Genomic DNA, 18,761 nt, shown 5'->3' with positions numbered 1-18,761 from the left:
GAATATTAGTACTTGTAAAATAGTAAATTTGTAAAGAGTATATAAAAACGTCTCCGTTGAGCTTCTATCTACCTACTTGTATATAACGCTCATACGATGCACGCCTTGGTAAGAGAGGAACCAATGTTCCCAACGTCGTAAGTATGCAGTAAGTAAAGAAGTGTATTTAATAAAACGTACGAATAAACCTATACGATCCTATTCAAATACGCACTAGTAACATGATTTCTACGGCTATATATTCATAATTTTACCTCTACTTTATATCACGAACAAGGCACTAATATCAACATTATTTTCTTTGTTCATGACATATCGAGCTATTTCGTTATGGGGATATTGTGGTAATTCTACTGTCAGGTTTCCGGTTTCTATTATGATATTAACATAACCTGTATTGTCGATTTGCGACTATCATAATAATAAACTATGGGATTACACATAGTATGTATCGTAATGTGATTATTTTTGGCTTCTCCGTCACTCGTCAAGTCGATAGATCTCCATTACGCTATATATAGAGTTACATGGTACTACGTAACACATGGTTACATGGTCGCTCGTAAGTGTGTACTGGAATGTTAGTTTGTACCTTGCCAACATTTTGGTTACATACTGTTGGCCCCTAAGTTCATAAATATAAGCCGTATGAATTCTATTTTCTAACGATTAAGATGAGTAAGATGTATCAACAAGTACAGAGTTAACACGTCTGATGAATAAGAAATCAGATCAGATACGCCTTTTTTTTCCCTTCCTTTAATATTCCATTAAATAAACCCTCGATTTCGAGCGTTTAATATTCCTCAAATAATGTTACAATTTCGTTGTAAACAATTCGTAAAGGACATCTCTGTGCGTGATATCGCATAGAGAGAAATCAGTCGCAAAAATTCGAGAGAACACTATATAACAAAATAATATAGAGATTCTACGAGTTGTACTACATGTTCATATATGTATAAACTGCATGTATATATACATTAAAAAATGCATATATACATATATAAAAAAATCAAGATTCCATGATCCAAGTATATATACTGTAGAAAAGAGCTGCGATGAGCGGAACGGAATGTAAATGATATCAAATCAATGTAGTTAACAACTTGCGTAGCAGTGAGGATTATATGTCCATCGTGAAAAGTGCATTTTGCATTGGCGATAAAACGTTTTTAGTTCGTAAATGATTATGAAAGTAATTATAATGATATGAATATTAGTGGTTGATTAGTTAATGCGCCAATTGAGCTCCTCAGAAACTAGCTTGTGGTTTTACAGTATCGCGAAAACGATAACAAATATGTTGCTGATTGGTAAGAGCCATTTTGCGAGCACGCATCGACTTGTGGCCGCCCACTGGAGGCCCGGATAGTTAATATTTGGCGTAGAAATTTCTGTAAGTAGCAAACGCAAAATATAAATATCGGCTTACGGTCTACGAAATCGAAATATCTTTAGAAACTATCACAACATTTCTTCTTAGAATGGAAGATAGATTAACTTACCTCGTTATGACTGTAACTATTAAAACTAGGGCTACCAAAAGTCCTGAGGAAGCTGGAACTACACCAGTTCCGTAATGAGCTTGGCCACAAGCTGGTGGGCAAACAGGGATAATGGTTTCTGCGCAAACAAACGAAGGGAACACATCTAAGACATGCCAGCTACGAAAAGAAAGACAAGTCCGCGTTGCGATTCGTTAATAAGACAGGAGGAACGGGAAACATGTTTCGAACAATAAATTGTGGAGCAAAGAAACATAAAAATGTATGCTTGAACACGCGTCGCGAAGTCTCACGGCTCAAATAAAAGAACGAGAATGTCTCGCTATAGTCATGCATACAGAATCGACGTGTCGAACAAGGAGGATCGAGCAACGATCGTTCCAGCTAGAGACATCTCTACAATCGGTATACTACATAGAAGCCGTGTGAAATACCTCTTGCGATGTTCCCTTACCGAAAAGCTCGATTGTCGTCTCGCTAGCGCCTATTTTATTGGTCGCCCGGCATACGTATTCGCCGTACTGCCGCTTTTCAATGGTAATCACGCGGATCGTCGTGTCGGTGTATTCGTCTCCCGTCGCAAAGTGCGATATGCTGTAATGCTGATTGTTGGACAGCTGGATACCGTCCTTTAGCCAAATAATGCCTGGAGCTGGGTACGCTTCGACGTGACACTCCAGATCCATGTCGTACTGCAGTGCTTGTCCGAGCCGCGGTCTCGGGGCAGTGATCACGGGCGCGAATTCGACTTCCACGTTGATATTACGCCTAGCACCACGTCCGACGCCATTCTCGGCCACACAGTAATATGTTCCGCGATCCTCTTTCCTTATGGAGGGTACTTTCAGAATATTGCCGCTGTAACAGTCATATAGATTTTTAAAGACTCGGAAAAACTAGTTTTTTTTTCTTATTTTCCGATTTTTTTATTTTTTTATTTTTTTAGGAAACAGTCGTTGACAACGTTGTGCAATGCTATATAATTGAAGTGTCTAACAGTCGGAGGGGAAGAGATATAGGGGTCAACACTTTTGAAAGATATAGACCAGCTATCGACATTTGTTTGCGAATGAAATAACTATATCGTAAAGACCATTGCTAGTTGAGTGACTGCGGTCCGTGTGTGCGAACGTTATTTTTAATTATGTGAAGTTTGCTTTTTGAAAACAGTGCCTTTGAGGTACGAAAATTTGGTGACAATAGCGGTGACAATAGCATGATTCTGAAGATGACAACGATGCGAATCCTCACTACATTTACTGGACAAAAACATTCTTCCAATTTCACCCTTGTGACCTTACATGGGTATTTCGGAGTCCGGACGGTTTCTATTCACAGAAATTTCTCAGCACGTTGAAGGGTCCCTAATATACTACATTTTAATTTCTTGCACAATGAAGTACAGATATTTGTTTTAAAAACTTGAAAGTGTATCCGTGAATTTTTACAGATTTTTTCGAATCACTTTAAAGTCATGAAAAAAGAGCCAGAAAGACTCATGGAGGGCCACATGTAGTGCAGTTTTTCATATAAGTCACTAAGAGTTAAATCAAACAAAGGTTGGATTCAGTGTGGTGTGTGTAAAAATTGTTCACATGATGCCTACATCAGGGCCAAAGAGGATGATAATATTAATTTGTATAAGTTGCGTGTAATTATAAGTTGCTCTTCTTTAACTTAATTATGTTACCTTGAATTAAAACTTATTTTTATCACCATTCCCATGTGAAATCTCAATAGGGTTATACAGAACCGGTTTTCCTTACAATAATTTTAATTTCTAAAAAGAAAATTCGTACAGTCATGAAGCTAATTTATTGTTTGAATATACTTAACCCTTTTAGATGTTGAGCATGCTGCACGCTGAACATGCTAAGCAAATTTGGACTATTTTTCTATGGCTGATAATTTTTTTATTAACCTAAGGATGTTAAACGATCCTGTGTGCCCTTCCCTCCCCTATCTTGCATCAGTTACATCTTACCGGTAAATCGATCCTCCGGTGGGCAAGATGGCATTGTTCTCCCTGCGCCAGGATATCCTCGGCGTCGGGAATCCACCGGCGTAACATTCCAATTGGATAGGCTGGCCTTCGCCTGCCACTATCGACTGGGTAGAGTTGTCACTGATCACTGGTGGTCTGCGTACTTGCAATTCCACTTCCGCGTTCTCCATATTATTGATGGACAACTGAACTCTGCACTGATAAAATCCGGCGTCTGTCTCCTGTATATCTTTTATCTGAAACAGCGGGAGTGAGGTCGCATTAATGTTGTAAGTGACAGAGGCTGGTATTCATAGCTCAATTTCATATTTAGAGTCGTCTCAAACTCATTTTCAGATCCATTATAGCCAATGGAACGATCTTTGCGATATCTGAAGATAAACTTAAGACGGTCTTCAATATAAGATCTGACTTTGAATACCGGCCAAAGATATATGTATATATACTTCTAACAGTCTTACTTGCAGAATGTAAGTAGAAGACGCTGGGTCGTGCTTGAGAGAAAATCTACTGTCTCTGATTAGCAAACCGGTGCCCGACGAGATTGCCACCTGGTCCGTTAGCTTGTTCACCTTGTTCCACAGGATAGGGTAGTCCTGTGCGTATTGGACTGAACATTGTAGCTCCACGGTCTCACCGATGTCCTTGATTTGTAGCTGCGTTATGTAGGATATCGTCGGAGTACGTTGTCCCGCAACTGCAAACGAATAGTGCAAATAACATGAAATCTCCGCAAATATATATATGTGTGCGTTGTCGCGTGTGTCATTCCGACAGAATAGAAAATCACCGTCGATGCGAAAGTGACGAGAGAATTGACTGAATTATTAATAACGACAATTCTTCGACTCCGTTCCGATACTTTCAGTATTAAAGTGGCGAGCAAAACGGCGTTAATAATTAACATACGCGTGGAATGCATATGTAGAGTGTTTTCACTAACGACGCGCTGTTTACCTGCTTGCAGGAAAGTGCAGATCACGACCATACAGACAGCACGCATCGTGACACGCCCAACTCCGCAGCAGGACGACATCGAAATAATGTTCAGCTTCTCGCTGCGACGCGACTGCCACGCTCTATTATCCGCGCCACATAGGATCTTCCCCTGAACGGGAGGCCGAGATAGGGCAGCTTCCCCTCCGGAATACGGTGCGATAACCCTCGTCGATAAGCGTGCGAGATCGTCGAAGAAGGACGTGCGAGTGTCAATCGGTGGAAGGAGGACAGCCGCATCCGAAACCGTCCACGGCCAATGCAGGTGCCTGTTGACTGACTCAACAAGCGCCTCGTGAATATGGCGTATGACGCTACAGCCCTAGTCAAGCGCGAGTCGGAGCGTTCGTCGCGCCGCAGGATATCGTCTGAGCTCGTTCTCGCGGCCGAAACCGCTGGAAAATTCCGCCCGATAATTATCCAGTCATCGCCGGCCATCCTGACGATTCACGAGCCACGTCGATGAATCATTAACGGCAACTCGATCGCTCTCGCGATTGATTTGAAATTCGCAACCGTTGGAATTTCGCTAGTCCGGAATGCGCATGCGAGCGAGATCGCCGCGAGATCGCCGAAGGGATGATCTCGTCGATCACGCCGATGCGCGATATCTCTTCTCTCGTCCTTGCCCGATATCCTTTGTACATTCATGTCTCATGCCTCGGCGATACCGTCATCGTCTCTCGTTGGGCAACGAACGAGCGCACGCGGATTCTCAGATCCCGTCGTCCCGCTGATCGTCTCAAGTTCAAGCTCCGGGAAGCTCGTGTATCGGCAATAACGTCCGTTTAACGTCGCGCGCTACGCCGCACATGTTGTGTCTATTGGGTAACCATAGCGATCTCGAAAGCCTCGGTCATCGCGACATTCCGTCGCTTCGCACACGTGTGCGCGCCGGGGGAGGGTGAAATTTGCACCCCCGCGCGCCCACACGCAGACACACGGGTGTATATAACGTATGTACGTGCACACGGCGGACAACAGACTCGCGCATCGCCGCGGAATGATGTTCGAGGGAGGTGCACGCGCGCGCGACATCGGCGAGCGAAACGTGCCGCGAGCCACATAAATAACGCGACATTGATGACGATACGCGTGACATATAAGTATCGCATCGCTATCCATCGGCCAGTATATGCCACACTGGTGCCGCGGAAACTAGCCTACTTGTTCGATCGACAATAATTTGACCACAGGATCGCCTCGTCGGCTGTGAAACACGAGAAACTGCAACGTTCGCCGCTCAAAGTCCTCCGACCGTTCAATTTCCCGCTGCCGCGTTGCGTCTTTGAATCACCGATCGAGAGAGAGAGAGAGAGAGAAAGAGAGATACCCGCATTGGATCGAGAAAGCAAGAAAACTAACGAAGATCGGGTGAAGAAGCGTACTCGAGCGGATGTAACTCGACGAGACACCGCGAGACCGAAGCTCTCGCCGGTTCTCTGCCCTCAGCTCATCATGTTCGACGGCGTGAAAACGCGCGTGGGCCGATTGCACGGACGCGACTCCCTGGAGGTGTCGTCCCTCGTGCCGCCGTAAGGGTGTTCCGGGCATTACACGACCCTGACCACCGGAGCGCGTTCTCTGCGAGGCGTGGTTGAGCGCTGCTTTATTCATAATTGACGAGAGCCGGCCGTGAGCAGCGCGAGGTCGCCGCCAGCTCGACGAGCTATCGACACTGATCGATGCTCGTTTCCTTGCGATTAACTATCAGACGCGATCGAGGAAGCGGCTCGCTCGAGGTGTTATCGGCGACGTTGCCGGGCAAACTCTCGACGACGACGAGTATTTGAGTGTCGTTGGTCGCGGAGGAGGAATCGCCCACGCGATGATGATGATGATGATGATGAGCCCTTCGAGGGACCGAGAGCTCCCTCGGCCTTCCTCGGCTGATCACGGGGATGCCGTCGTGTAAAGCGCCGGTCGCGCGTCTGGCAACGTGATCGTACGGACAATCGGCGCGAAAAAAAGTCGTCGTGTTCGACGAAAGATGATACTGCTGAATCGTGCGTGCCGAAAGTCCGCAAGTCTTCCGAGCCGTGTGCACTGAAAGAGACTCGCGGGGACCGGCAACATGGATGATAGCACGCTGCAAGTAGACGATGACAGCCAGGTATACTTAGCACCGTACCGAAAATCGGTTTTGCATCCCGCGCATGTGAGAATATTTCTCATAGTGAGTGATCGTTTAATAATATGCATGTACGTTTCGTCGTCTACCCAGGTAGAACGGAAAATGCGACGGTGACGCCAGAATGATATCGAAGTGACGAGCCGATGACCGAAAAAGCGAATTTTTTTTTTTTTATAATCATTTTCTCGTCACTTTTGACGCCATGTTGAAGTTATCGTGATGTTTCATTCTGCCTGGATAACGATTAGTTTAATGTTGAGTTGTGACGCGCGATCGGGAGATTTTGGTGTAAAGGTCGAACGAGCGATACGAAGAGAGAAAGATAGATAGTTTATTATTGCGTATGGCGTTTCTCTATCGTCCTGTTAGAGTGTTTCGTGAGATATGATTAATACAGAAGTGGAAACTGTGATTCACGTTGTTTGACAGAGGAAGATTGCTTAGGTAATTACGATGATTAAGCGCAGAGTTCAAAACATAGGAAGCAGTATAGAGAAAGAGAGAGAGAGAGAGAGAGAGAGAGGGAGGGAGGGAGAGAGGTAAGGGGAATAATATTTGCAAAGTTGCGCTTGAGTCGAGTTCACGATCGACATATCTGAGTGATCTATCTAAAGAGAGGATATACACGTATCTTAATAATACATCTAAACGGCGGAAATATCGATATCTCCGCCTACCATAGCTGGACGGGTGCGGCTATAAGGCGAGAAAGTGCTTGTTATTCCAAAGTTACGCGTTCGCCAGTTCGGACCGCCTTATAATCGCCGTAATACGCGCCGCTCGCTGTTTTTTCTTTTTGTTTCTTTCGCCCGACTATAATGCGACTGGCAAAAACGCGTATTGATTTTCGATCCCCGGGCCCGATTAAAATATCGATCGCATGACCATTTTGTCGCTCGTGAACTCCTTTCCGTTTCTCGCTCATGCATTGTTAACGTCTCCGTCGTAAAATTGGAACTCTGACCGCGGCTCTCTTCGTCGATTATTTCGCTATCCGATCTCTCTGTATGTGTGTCTCTTTTCTTTTTCTTCCTCTCTTTCTTCCTTTCGCTTTTTCTACGATCGATATACTTGTACGATCGTTCGGACCGAATTGACGCGAGGTGCTGTAAAACATGCCGTACGATTTCAGCATAACGAGAGCCGCCGGCCCAGCAGCTGGGGCAACTTTCTTCATCCCGACGACAACACCCCGGTCGAGTCCCAGTTCAATGACGAGAAATCAAGCGGCTCAGGCAACGTCTCCTCCCGCGCCTCCACGGCGAAGTCGACGCCGGCGAAGAGCGGGTCCTCGAGTAACGAGCCGGGATCCCCGGAATCGGGTGTGATCTGCGTTCCTAACAGGGAGATACTTTACGAGCTTGAAAAAAACGGCTATCTGCCGACCGGCACGCCCAGTATCAACAGGAAATTGTCGAGAGGCAGCATACACCCGACCGGAACGAGCCTGGCCGCGCGGGATGCCTTCGGTAAGATGATCGATTCCTCCCAGTGAGCAAAATGTTACACAGAATATACCGGCAGATTGGCAGCACATTCGAATAGAATACCGTGGCGGATCCATGATCATCTTGATCAGCGACGTTATATGCGAGGAGACGCATGTTCCAAATTTTTGCGGAATAATCATGCGTTGAAAGCAAGGGATATATGTTAATAGTTAACTGCTTATAAAATTAACTAACTTGGTTAAGCTGAGAGTTATCTAAATTAAAACGAAAGTAATCAAAGGTTGAGTTGATATTAAATTAACTTATTCAAGTTGAAAGTTAATTATGCAATACCATACCACATACGTATATTTTTGCAGAATTAACCTTTCAATCGTAGATATAAATTTATACTAAATAGTGTTCGCAAAATGATATTTGTGATCAATTGTGCACATTTGTCGAATATTCCGGAAACTTCAAGAATCGATAAACAGCTGTAAAATGAGCGTGACAAAATCAGCGGGAAAAAATAGGCTAAAAAAGAAACGTGTCGTGTTACTTTCACGGTTATTTATTGATTATTAGAACGAAAGGAAAGTTTCCGGGTATGATAAATGACGTCATACAAAAAAGATCTAATCCATATCAAGTGCATCTCGAAAAAAATGAAGATGAAAATTTGATATATGATTTAAAAAGTATAAATATCACCGAGGTTCTTCACAATTATTCAAGAAGTCAAGTATATTTTCTTTTCATTGAGAATATTTATTAATAAACTTAAGACCCGCTTAAAAAAGAATGGGTAAAGAAGACGCCATTAGTAAAAAATGGCGAAACGAGTAGAAAATAAAAACTGTTTTTAATTAATTTTAGACGCTCATAAGACTTGAACCTTCTTGTTTTGTAGAAATACATTTAGATTACATTGATAACAACATCTCAAAAATCATAATTTTGTGAGTTGGATCCTTCTTGCATAACTATGACCAAATGTATTCAATCGATGACGAGTATCATTTTATAAACACACTCGTTTGTTTCAACGTTATGGACATGCATTTTCTCACTTCTGCCGTCATCAAACAAGACGACTGGCAGCGAGGAGTCGCCTTAAGTTCGCATTCTGTCGGCAGAGCCTGCTGACATAACTTGACAGCGGATTGGCGACAGAAGTTGAGCAGGATCTACGGTACGTCTCACTTAAGTACATTTAAATGGTGACGGAACGGCAGATCCCGCTCGGTTTCTGCCGTCAATCTGTCATCGTACTCCGCTAGCGGACCCCGTGGTGTTTCCGCTAGCAAGTCGATAAAAAAAATTTACAGCAGACCCCGCGTAAGATCTGCTACCGCATGTTCGGCTATTTGGGCCGGTGTTAACGAACGCTTTCAATCTACACAGACATATATATAGACTCGCGAAAACTTGTTCGTTTCAAGGCCGAACGCGCAAACGAGCGAGCGAGCGAACACGAGCGTTTCGTTATCGTTGCATTTCGAACACGTGGATTCTTCTCGCATGTCGCTCGGCGGACATCGCGGAGTAATTTCAGATAATCCCCCGACGAAGCTTATATCATGCTTTAATGACCGAGTTAGCTAGATATAACTGGACGCACACGCGATACAAAATCTACACGATCTACACGCGCGCGTATAAAATGGATAAAAATGAGCTCTGTCGTGGAAACTCGACAGCAGCGACGACGGTTGTCTATAATGGCAATAAAGCTATGTCAGTAAACCTCGATCAATATACGTACGAATGTCAACGTGTCACGAATATCGGACGTTAATAATGCAATGATTTGACTTAGGTTCACGCAGGGTTGTATTGTCTATTTCATGAACGCGTATGTGCGCTTGCAGTCTTTAGCATCGGCCAACATTTCGCAAGTTTTCTTTTTTTTTCGTAATGACATCCTTACTTTTGCGAAAGTGCACGCCGCCGGAGACTGTATTATGGATGCATTCTCAAGGTGAAGCAGTTACTTGCGAGTTTCACGTGCGATAGACAGGTAGATGGACGGACGAGTACGCATCCGGCGTTACGTTTCCGTCATGTTCGTACGACGCGTGACCTTGCTCTTTCGCCGTATTAATAAGAGAATACGCGAGCCGTTCTGAAAATGACAACGGTGGCCCTATTTCCGACGTCTATCCGCGGTGTCTGAGAATAGCCGGTTGACTTTTAAAATTCATTCGAGCGACGCAACAGGTACCAATCAGAGCGCGCTCGATATCGATAGACGATTCGGTCTCATTCATTCTCGGTCCGTTTCCGTTGCGAAGACGAGTCGGCCGGGAAACTGCCCGCGTCATAGCATAGAATTCCACCCGCGGAGATCGGTTGCAGGACCTAAACTCGAGGCGCCCGCCACCCCGGAAGTCAGCCCTTCGTTGCCGGTCACGCCCGTCTCGCTGGATTGCGCGGAGAACGCGAGGGATTCATTGCCACCGAGGGAGGCGGAAACGGAAATCGATCCCGAGACACTTTACTTTCGGTAGGTAGTTATCTACGACCGCGGCGATATGTCACCGGGTTATTTCAGGTTCTCTCTGTGAAGCACTCATGGGCAATCAAGTTGAGAGAGAGAGAGAGAGAGAGAGAGAGAGAGATGTATACGTACACATGTACACATGCTTATGTACACACGTACACATGCTTATGTACACACGTGTACATAAGCATACGGATGGACATAGGCATAAAGGGGGCACTCGTTTCTATTACGACATGCCTAATACGATTCCTCAGAATGTAATGTTTGTTTTATCAGTTTTATCATTTGGCGTGAGTACACGTAAGTGTATGACTCGAGTGAAGACGTGGCGAATAGTCGTTTATTTCGAAGGCTTTTTATATTTTTAAGCACTCTCGATGTATCGTGAGTATGTGTTGTAAAATTAGATTGTCTCTTTTACAATCCGACTAAAATAATGTTAATTCTCTCTCCCCTCCCCCCCTCCCGCCCTCTTTCTGCCTTAATATCACTGCGACTTGTTACGTACATGGAGAAAAATAATGATTTCTCTCCAGTAAATATGCTACGTTGTCGTAGCAAATAAATGAATGTACAGGGCGTTTCTTGTCAAGAACTGTCTAATATTCTAAGAGAATATTCTATTCTTGATTTAATTTTACTGAGAAAAAGTTCGTATGAACGTATATTCATTTCTTCATAAAATGAGTTCGGAAATCCAAATACTGGACAATACCTAAGAAACATTCCATATATTTAATTTATTTCCTAGGGCAGCATAAATATTTGCTGTCTCTCTAAATTACTTTTCTCCTGTTTTCGCAATGTAACGTTCGCTATTCCGCTCAATGTGATGATTTCAGCGACGGTCGTCGAAGGATCGACATGGTATTGGTCTATCAGGAGGAGAGCGAAGGAGTGATGACGGAGATAGAAGCTCGCCGGCGAGAGCAACGGCGAGTCTTTCAGCAGAACCTGCTGAAGGAGGGTCTGCAGCTGGAGCTGGAGCCGAAGGAGAGCTCCTTCGACGGGAAGACATACTTCTTGAAGCTGCACATACCATGGAAGATAAAGGTGCAGTACGCCGAGGTGATGAGTCTGAAACTGCCCACCAAGAGGTTCATCACGATCTCCGTGAAAGCTTGGGTACGTCTCTTCCTAGAGCTGACACATGTGCGTATATGCGTGTCTCAGTGCGTTCTACGGACGCTGTGAGTGATATCGCGAATTGAAAACAGGGTACGGAGGTTGTCAAAGAGATCCCGAAGTTCTGGGAGAGATGGTTGCGATGGGCGGAATGGATACACAGGGTACACACGTGGGACACGGTAAAGTACCCCGAGGAGCCGAATTTTTACGACAGCATCGATTCCGGCGATCGCAAGGAGAGGTATCGATCACGCATAGAGGGACGGGAATCAGTGTGTTGTTGACACATTGCCGACCGACGAGTAGATCTATATTTTTCTAAATGATCGTTGATCGACCGATCAACCGAAACTTTCGATGTGATTCTGGGGAAAAAATTGTTTTTACTTTTAGCTTTTATTATATTAACTCTCATGTTGCAAGAATTATAAAGATTCAGGTCAAGATATGTTATTGCGTTTACGAAATATATGCTTCAGTGAGGCGCAACTCGAGTGGTTGGCAATGCGTTAAGTTTGACGAAGGGGATGCCACACCTGAAAACTCTGCCGGCAAAATATTGACTTTTTTCTGCAAATTTTAACGATTGCATATAATTATAAATGCTCTTACGTAGTGAAATGAGATTAATATCTCTAGCTTTTATACTTTTCAATTAAATTTCGAGATCTAAAAAGGCCACGAAAGTTTGTAGAAAAGTTCTTCGTTAGATTTCCCATTAAATATGATAGCGCACATTCATCACATTCACATTCATGTCGCACTTACATTTACGTAAGATCCGTATATGCACAAGAAATACAAGGAGAAAGCGTGATCGTGTCGATGTTTGTGTAATGTAAACATTTTATGGATCGTATTTACGTTATCAACGCTTATCAAATTCGTCGTCGGCTTTAGCATCCCCTTAAAGCTTCAGCGTTTTCTTGCAGGTTTATCGTGAAGGACAGAGATACCGCTTACACGCCCGCACAGAGATCGCTGATAGTAATGCAAATATTGCTGCGAGGGAGATACGATGAGAACCATGAGAAGTCCGGTATTCGTAGACTTTTAGCGGACGGGACGTATCTCGACTGTTTTCCCTTGCACGAAGGCCCTTACGATAAGCCCCTCCGCAACGGGGAGATCCTCGACAGGCATCTGTTGTACTTGATATGGGCGAGACCCGGGCAATGGTGAGCAGATGATTTCGTAATCAGTGTCACGTTTATATTATCAGTCACCCGGGAAAGACCCTTCACGTTCTCCTTCGTGTGTTTAGGTACAAGAAGCAACCGCTGTGGTTGATAAGGCGATACTTCGGCGAGAAAGTTGCGCTGTACTTCGCTTGGCTAGGCTTTTACACGAAGTGTTTGTACCCGCCGGCGGTGGTGGGTCTCTTGTGCTTCTTTTACGGCCTCGGGAGCATGGACGGTGTGGACAATGTTCCCAGCAAGGAGATTTGCGACCCTAATATAGCCGGTGGGTTCTCCCTTGTTCCCGCTATCTCTCGTGTGTTTTACGCTCGTCGTGCTTGGCGGAAATGAGACGTTTCCGCGCGGGTTAATTTCTGTCTCTAATTGTATGCGACTTTCCAGGAAACATCACTCTGTGCCCCCTTTGCGACAGAGCGTGCACCTACCAGAAACTCGGCGATTCCTGTTTATTCTCCAAACTGACGTACTTGTTCGATAATCCAGCTACCGTCTTCTTCGCCATTTTCATGTCCTTCTGGGGTAAGACGCGGAAAAGTAGGAGTAGAGTATCCTCCCCCCCCCTTCGCTCCCGATTCTATCCGTGGTTCTCCCCGCGAGGCTTGAACTTGAACTCTGACGTGACAGCCACGACGTTTCTCGAGCTCTGGAAGCGGCGGCAGGCCGTGATCGTCTGGGAATGGGATCTTCAGAACGCCGATTACGACGAAGAGCCCAGGCCCGAGTTCGAGACGTCCGTGAAGACCTTCCGGATCAATCCCGTGACGAGGGAGAGAGAGCCGTATCTGCCCACATGGTCCAAGGCTATACGATATCTCGCTACTGGCTCCATAGTGTTCTTCATGGTAACGAGCGACACGGGTTGCCGGATCGTGTCTTTCATTGATTGTGCGGAAGCTCAATCGATTACCGAAATACTGAAAGTACATTTTATCGCTACGTAAAGCAGGACACGTGACGACTACTCGCGATCGCTAATTCGTTCGCAGATATGCGTGGTCCTCGCCGCTGTTCTGGGAACCATTATATACCGCATCTCGCTGGTCGCCGTGTTCTATGGCGGCGGTGGTCCTTTCCTGAAGAGACACGCGAAGATATTCACTTCCATGACCGCCGCTCTCATCAACTTGGTGATAATAATGATACTCACGCGGGTGTATCATCGGATGGCGCGGTGGATGGTCAACATGGAGAATCCAAGGACGCAGACGGAGTACGAAGCAAGCTTCACGTTCAAGATCTTCTTGTTCGAATTCGTCAACTTCTATTCGTCCTTGATTTATATCGCCTTCTTCAAGGTAACCGGCAAACGGTACCGGACGTCAAAGCTCCTGGTCCTTAAACGAGCTCCTTGAAACGAAACGTTAACTCGCCTGTCAACTTCCAGGGGAGATTCTTCGTTCACCCGGGCGACGCGGACGCGAGGACTTCGGAGTTCTACCGCATCAAGACGGACGTGTGCGACCCGGCCGGTTGTCTCTCGGAGGTCTGCATTCAGCTCGCGATCATAATGGTCGGTAAGCAGTGCTTCAACAATTTCGTCGAGATCCTCTCGCCGAAACTGTGGAACTGGTGGCGCAAGAGAACGCAGATAGCGGCGACGCGGAATCACGACCGGAAGTACACCTGCTGGGAGAAGGACTACCAGCTGCAAGACCCGGGCAGGTTGGCCCTGTTCGACGAGTACCTGGAGATGAGTGAGTAACCGCGATTCTCCTCGTATCGGCTCTCACCGGGCTCATCCTTTCTGCGAGTGTACTCACGCGCGTACCTCGCTACAGTTCTGCAGTATGGATTCGTCACGTTGTTCGTGGCGGCATTCCCATTAGCGCCTCTCTTCGCTTTACTGAATAACATCGCGGAGATCAGGCTGGACGCGTATAAAATGGTGAAGGAGGCCCGCAGGCCGTTGGCAGAGCGAGTGGAGGATATCGGCGCTTGGTTCGGTATTCTTAGGGGTGTTACTTATGTAGCGGTAGTGTCAAACGTACGTACGCAAGCTCCTCGAGACGCTCATCGAGACGCGCCAAGTGACGATGGGCGTTCGAATTCGAATCTCTCTATGTCTTCGACAGCCCTGAATAGCGGAGGAGCGCCAGAGGGGGTCACGTGATCAGCTACTCTGTGATCGGCTGGCACGATTCCTACTCGTGTGGACACTCACTGGCGCGTATCACACTGATCAACGCACAAAAATTGTATCCTGGATCTAAAGAACACAATTTGTGATACGGAATGCGTCGACCATTGTTATTGCTGTTGCGGACAAATTTGTGAAATTAGCGATCATTGGCGTTCATATCCGTATCTCGAAGATGACAATAAGTTATATGTCGATTGTTATGTCTCTGGAGTATAAATATCAACGCATGCGCACCACAAGCATACGAGTGAGAGGAAATACAGGCCTTAAGACCTAACGTAAGAAGAAGAAGAAATATCAGAGCCAATGATCGTTAATCACACGAATTCGTCCGTAATAGTAATAATAAGCACCACAGTGTCCATACCAGCAGGCATCTTGCCAGTTAATTAATGTGGCTGATCACGTGAGCCTGTTGGCGCTTCTCTTCTACTCGGGGCTGTCTACTGTGTTCTTGAAAATACGTCTCAAATAATCCAATCAATAAGGAAGATTAGATCGGAATTGCTCCGAATGTAATCCGATGATGCGTGTCGAGCTCGTCGCTAATCAAAACACCATCTCGAGACTCACTGATTACCCCTGAATCTCTTTTCAGGCTTTTGTTATCGCGTACACGTCCGACTTCATCCCGCGGAGCGTGTACGCATTCGTTTATTCGACTACGGAGGATTTAACGGGTTACATCGATAGTTCTCTGTCAGATTTCAATACTTCCGATTATAGCGACGATATGAAAAGCGAAGCGGACGACAAGCATCCGGAGATGTGTCAATACCGGGGTTACAGGAACAAACCTGACCATCCGGAGGATCCCTACGGGCTCAGCCCGCAGTACTGGCACGTTTTCGCCGCGCGTTTAGCGTTCGTTGTTGTCTTCGAGCACGTTGTAAGTCGCCGATTCCTTTCAGTTTGGATCTCAAGTAACGTTCGTTTATACGTCCGTTACTCGGAGATCCAACCGTCTATTTTAAACAGATTGCCAACCAATCGGATAGATTTACTCTTTTCTCGATGATCGTCGATCGGTCGAAACTTTTGATGATTCTGGAGAAAAATTATTATTTTCATTTTTAGATTTTATTGTATTATATTGCAAAAATTGTAAAAATTCAGATCAAGATGCGCTATAAAGCAAGGAAAGATAGAACGGGCCTTTAAAAGGCGGCTGTAGCGACGTTGTATTTTTAACTTTGTGGAGAGATATAAATGTTTAACATATAATATTCTCCCGCAAAATTAAAAATATCACATTGCTACAACAGCCGCGATTAAAGACCCGTTTTATCTCTCCTTGGTTTGTAAATGTAAATGCAAGACATGTCATTGCGTGCTGTTTACGAAATGTATGATTTCCAAAATCCGGTAAAACACAATCAGCATGGCTGGCAATGTATTGAATCTTTCGATCGAGAGGAATCATTTTTCTTTCTCTTCGAAACGCCCAGGTTTTTGCACTTACCGGGATCATGAGCTACGTGATACCGGCCGTACCGCATTCTCTGTCGACTCAGCTGCAACGCGAACGACTGCTCGCTCAAGAGGCGAAGTACGAGAAGGGAATCAAGGGCAAGGAGGACGAGGACGATTTGCTCTCGGTCCTGAGGGAGGCCGGGACCATCGGTAGAACCGGTGCCGGCGCACGTCGTGGCAGCTGGACCAGGCGATTTAGCAAATTGAGTGGTGACGGTCTGGACGCTCACGTTGACGTCGGCATTAGACATAGCAAGCGCAGCGATAGCTCCACAGTGTGGGAAGTCATGTAATAATCGCTTATACCATTGTCATGGGGTGCGTTCAGCGAACGCAACGGTTGCCCAACCGTTGAATAACTGTTCAGTAGAATGTCTATCTTGCAATCGTTGGAAGTTTTCCGAACTGAAATTGGAATTATTCTTTTAGATCTAGAGAAGGAAAAGAATACTCGCAACGGTGGTAAATTAAACGTTCTGTTCAATGTGGCCTTCGATACGGCCTTTGATCGCAATATTCTTTTAGATCTACAGTAAATCCAAAGGAATGTTCTAATGATATCGACGAGATGGATGTAATTGACGGATATCTAAAAGTATATATCAATTGTATATAATTGTTATTCAACGATTGTACAACCGTTATATTTTCCGAACGCAGTCGTGGGCTGTGTTCAACGAACACAACAGTTGAGTGATCGATCTTCTGAAAGACTGATTGCAGATTCAAAAGTATACATCTATCATAGTTAATTGTTACTTGGTTGAGTAAGCGCTCATGAATATATTCCTTTATATGGCTCTAAAAGAATACCTCAAAGTCGATAATCACTCAACGGTTGTAGAACCCTTTGTGTTTGCTTGAACGCACCCATGTGCATTCTTTTCCCGTCCACAAAGCTCGTTACGCGAAGATAATCATGACAGTATAAAGACCAAACGCCGTGTGACGAGTATCTTACTCCTCGTGAAATTTTGAGGAGAAAAAGAAAAAGAAAAAAGAGCGAGGGGGGGGGGGGACAAGCGATTTGCGAAATCTGTATGAATTTGTTTGTTGAGTGAAAATTCGCGCGCGCGCGTTCATAGAATCACCTTCGTTCATTGCGGAATTTCTCGCGCGCAGAGTTGCGCTCGAGAACGTCACCTTCGTGTATATTATTACTCGAATCGCTATTTGAGAACTCTAGTGCGTTGCTCATTGATTCGTCTGAGAACTAATTGGAATGTCTATAAAGCGTCACTCCAGTCACACCGGACTTTTCAGGGGTTAATAATCACTCTGGACGCAACACACATGCGTATTGAGTGCCACAGCCTGTCTTTCTAACTACGTAACTTCGAAAGTAACCGTAAAATTCATGGAGGAAGTAACGTTTATTAAATACAGACGTATTCCCAAAGAACATTGAGACATCCTAAAATATTATTAAGATGCTTTCGAAACAATGAGATGTCTCTGAGACGTCTTTTAGACATGTATATTGTATGGGTTCTTGTCGGAGGAAATGGAAAGTGACGATTGTCTAATCTTAGATCGTACCACTGAACCACAGTAATACTGGATTGTGCGCGAGCGAGGCGAGAGAGACAGTCATATTCTAATGCCATCTTTGTCGTTCGTACAGTCTCCTCAAGAAGTTGACTCGGTCCCATGATCAATAACTGAAATATGCTAATGTAAAATGTATTCAATGTAATTGTTAAGAGAGGAATTTCATGTTTGCAAGAGATTTTTGTAACGTACTACATGATTTTTAATTAATATTAAAATATTAATATATATATAATATTATAATATTAATATAACTGTGCCCGTAGTGAGTGACCGTACAAATTGCTCATTCACTTTTTAAACTGGATGGTATCAAAAGGAAGCAAATGGAACTGAGCATGCGCAAGAAGCGTGTGCAACAAGAGGACCGGTCTTTTCCCAAGGATTTCCTGTACTGGCATATACTGGTGCAATAAGTTGCAGTGAAACCTACTTTTTTTATTTGTTTCATTTTAACTTGCTGCACCGGTATACACCTGCTTTAGAAGTTCTTCGAAAAAGAATAGATCTAAGGACGGCAAATTTTTATACCTCCTCTCTCGTCTTACTTCCGAACCATAGGATTTCATAGGTTGCGCACGTTCAAGTCTTACTATAGTTCGGTAGATCTTACACTATACCGTTCGTGAACCCGGACGCATGGAATGATGTACTATAATATATCCCCCGCTCCTTTTCGGTGAAATTT

General features: G+C 44.9%; 2 protein-coding genes across 3 annotated transcripts; one reads left to right on the top strand and one right to left on the bottom strand.

The window, feature by feature from the left end:
* Positions 1 to 144: 144 nt before the first annotated feature.
* Positions 145 to 4,787, bottom strand: LOC106745220 (lachesin). The gene is made up of 6 exons (XM_014620604.1): positions 4,471 to 4,787; positions 3,975 to 4,210; positions 3,493 to 3,749; positions 1,963 to 2,366; positions 1,509 to 1,626; positions 145 to 1,397 (listed from the first exon to the last, which is right to left on the bottom strand). Exons 1-6 carry the CDS (start codon positions 4,547 to 4,549, stop codon positions 1,376 to 1,378), a joined length of 1,116 nt encoding a protein of 371 aa, XP_014476090.1. The 5' UTR covers positions 4,550 to 4,787; the 3' UTR covers positions 145 to 1,375.
* Positions 4,692 to 18,743, top strand: LOC106745218 (anoctamin-4). 2 transcript variants are annotated; one of them, XM_014620597.1, is made up of 15 exons: positions 4,692 to 4,774; positions 5,706 to 6,685; positions 7,776 to 8,112; positions 10,435 to 10,582; positions 11,425 to 11,707; positions 11,800 to 11,951; positions 12,643 to 12,888; positions 12,975 to 13,174; positions 13,291 to 13,428; positions 13,534 to 13,751; positions 13,896 to 14,204; positions 14,294 to 14,603; positions 14,688 to 14,893; positions 15,648 to 15,938; positions 16,498 to 18,743. In XM_014620597.1, the coding sequence occupies exons 2-15, from the start codon at positions 6,584 to 6,586 to the stop codon at positions 16,813 to 16,815; spliced, it is 3,258 nt and encodes a 1,085-aa protein (XP_014476083.1). In that variant the 5' UTR covers positions 4,692 to 4,774; positions 5,706 to 6,583; the 3' UTR covers positions 16,816 to 18,743. The 2 variants fall into 2 exon arrangements, with proteins under 2 accessions (XP_014476083.1, XP_014476084.1); XM_014620598.1 differs by lacking the exon at positions 4,692 to 4,774 and having other exon boundaries at positions 4,937 to 6,622.
* The last annotated feature ends 18 nt before the right edge of the window (positions 18,744 to 18,761 follow it).

The sequence above is a fragment of the Dinoponera quadriceps genome, unplaced genomic scaffold, assembly GCF_001313825.1.
Source record: "Dinoponera quadriceps isolate SergipeBrazil2010 unplaced genomic scaffold, ASM131382v1 scaffold1270, whole genome shotgun sequence".
Taxonomy (NCBI): domain Eukaryota; kingdom Metazoa; phylum Arthropoda; class Insecta; order Hymenoptera; family Formicidae; genus Dinoponera; species Dinoponera quadriceps.
This window is presented reverse-complemented; position numbering and strand designations above follow the sequence as displayed.

What these genes read in the sequence shown, in the direction of transcription:
- LOC106745220 (XM_014620604.1), bottom strand. Translation starts at nt 4,549, where the DNA reads ATGTCGTCCTGCTGCGGAGTTGGGCGTGTCACGATGCGTGCTGTCTGT. An exon ending in ACCGGAGGATCGATTTACCG is followed by an intron (nt 2,367 to 3,492) that starts GTAAGATGTAAC and finishes TGACTGTTACAG; the next exon opens with CGGCAATATTCTGAAAGTAC. An exon ending in GACGACAATCGAGCTTTTCG is followed by an intron (nt 1,627 to 1,962) that starts GTAAGGGAACAT and finishes TTGTTTGCGCAG; the next exon opens with AAACCATTATCCCTGTTTGC.
- LOC106745218 (XM_014620597.1), top strand. Translation starts at nt 6,584, where the DNA reads ATGGATGATAGCACGCTGCAAGTAGACGATGACAGCCAGGTATACTTA. An exon ending in GGCCGCGCGGGATGCCTTCG is followed by an intron (nt 8,113 to 10,434) that starts GTAAGATGATCG and finishes GATCGGTTGCAG; the next exon opens with GACCTAAACTCGAGGCGCCC. An exon ending in ATGTAGCGGTAGTGTCAAAC is followed by an intron (nt 14,894 to 15,647) that starts GTACGTACGCAA and finishes ATCTCTTTTCAG; the next exon opens with GCTTTTGTTATCGCGTACAC.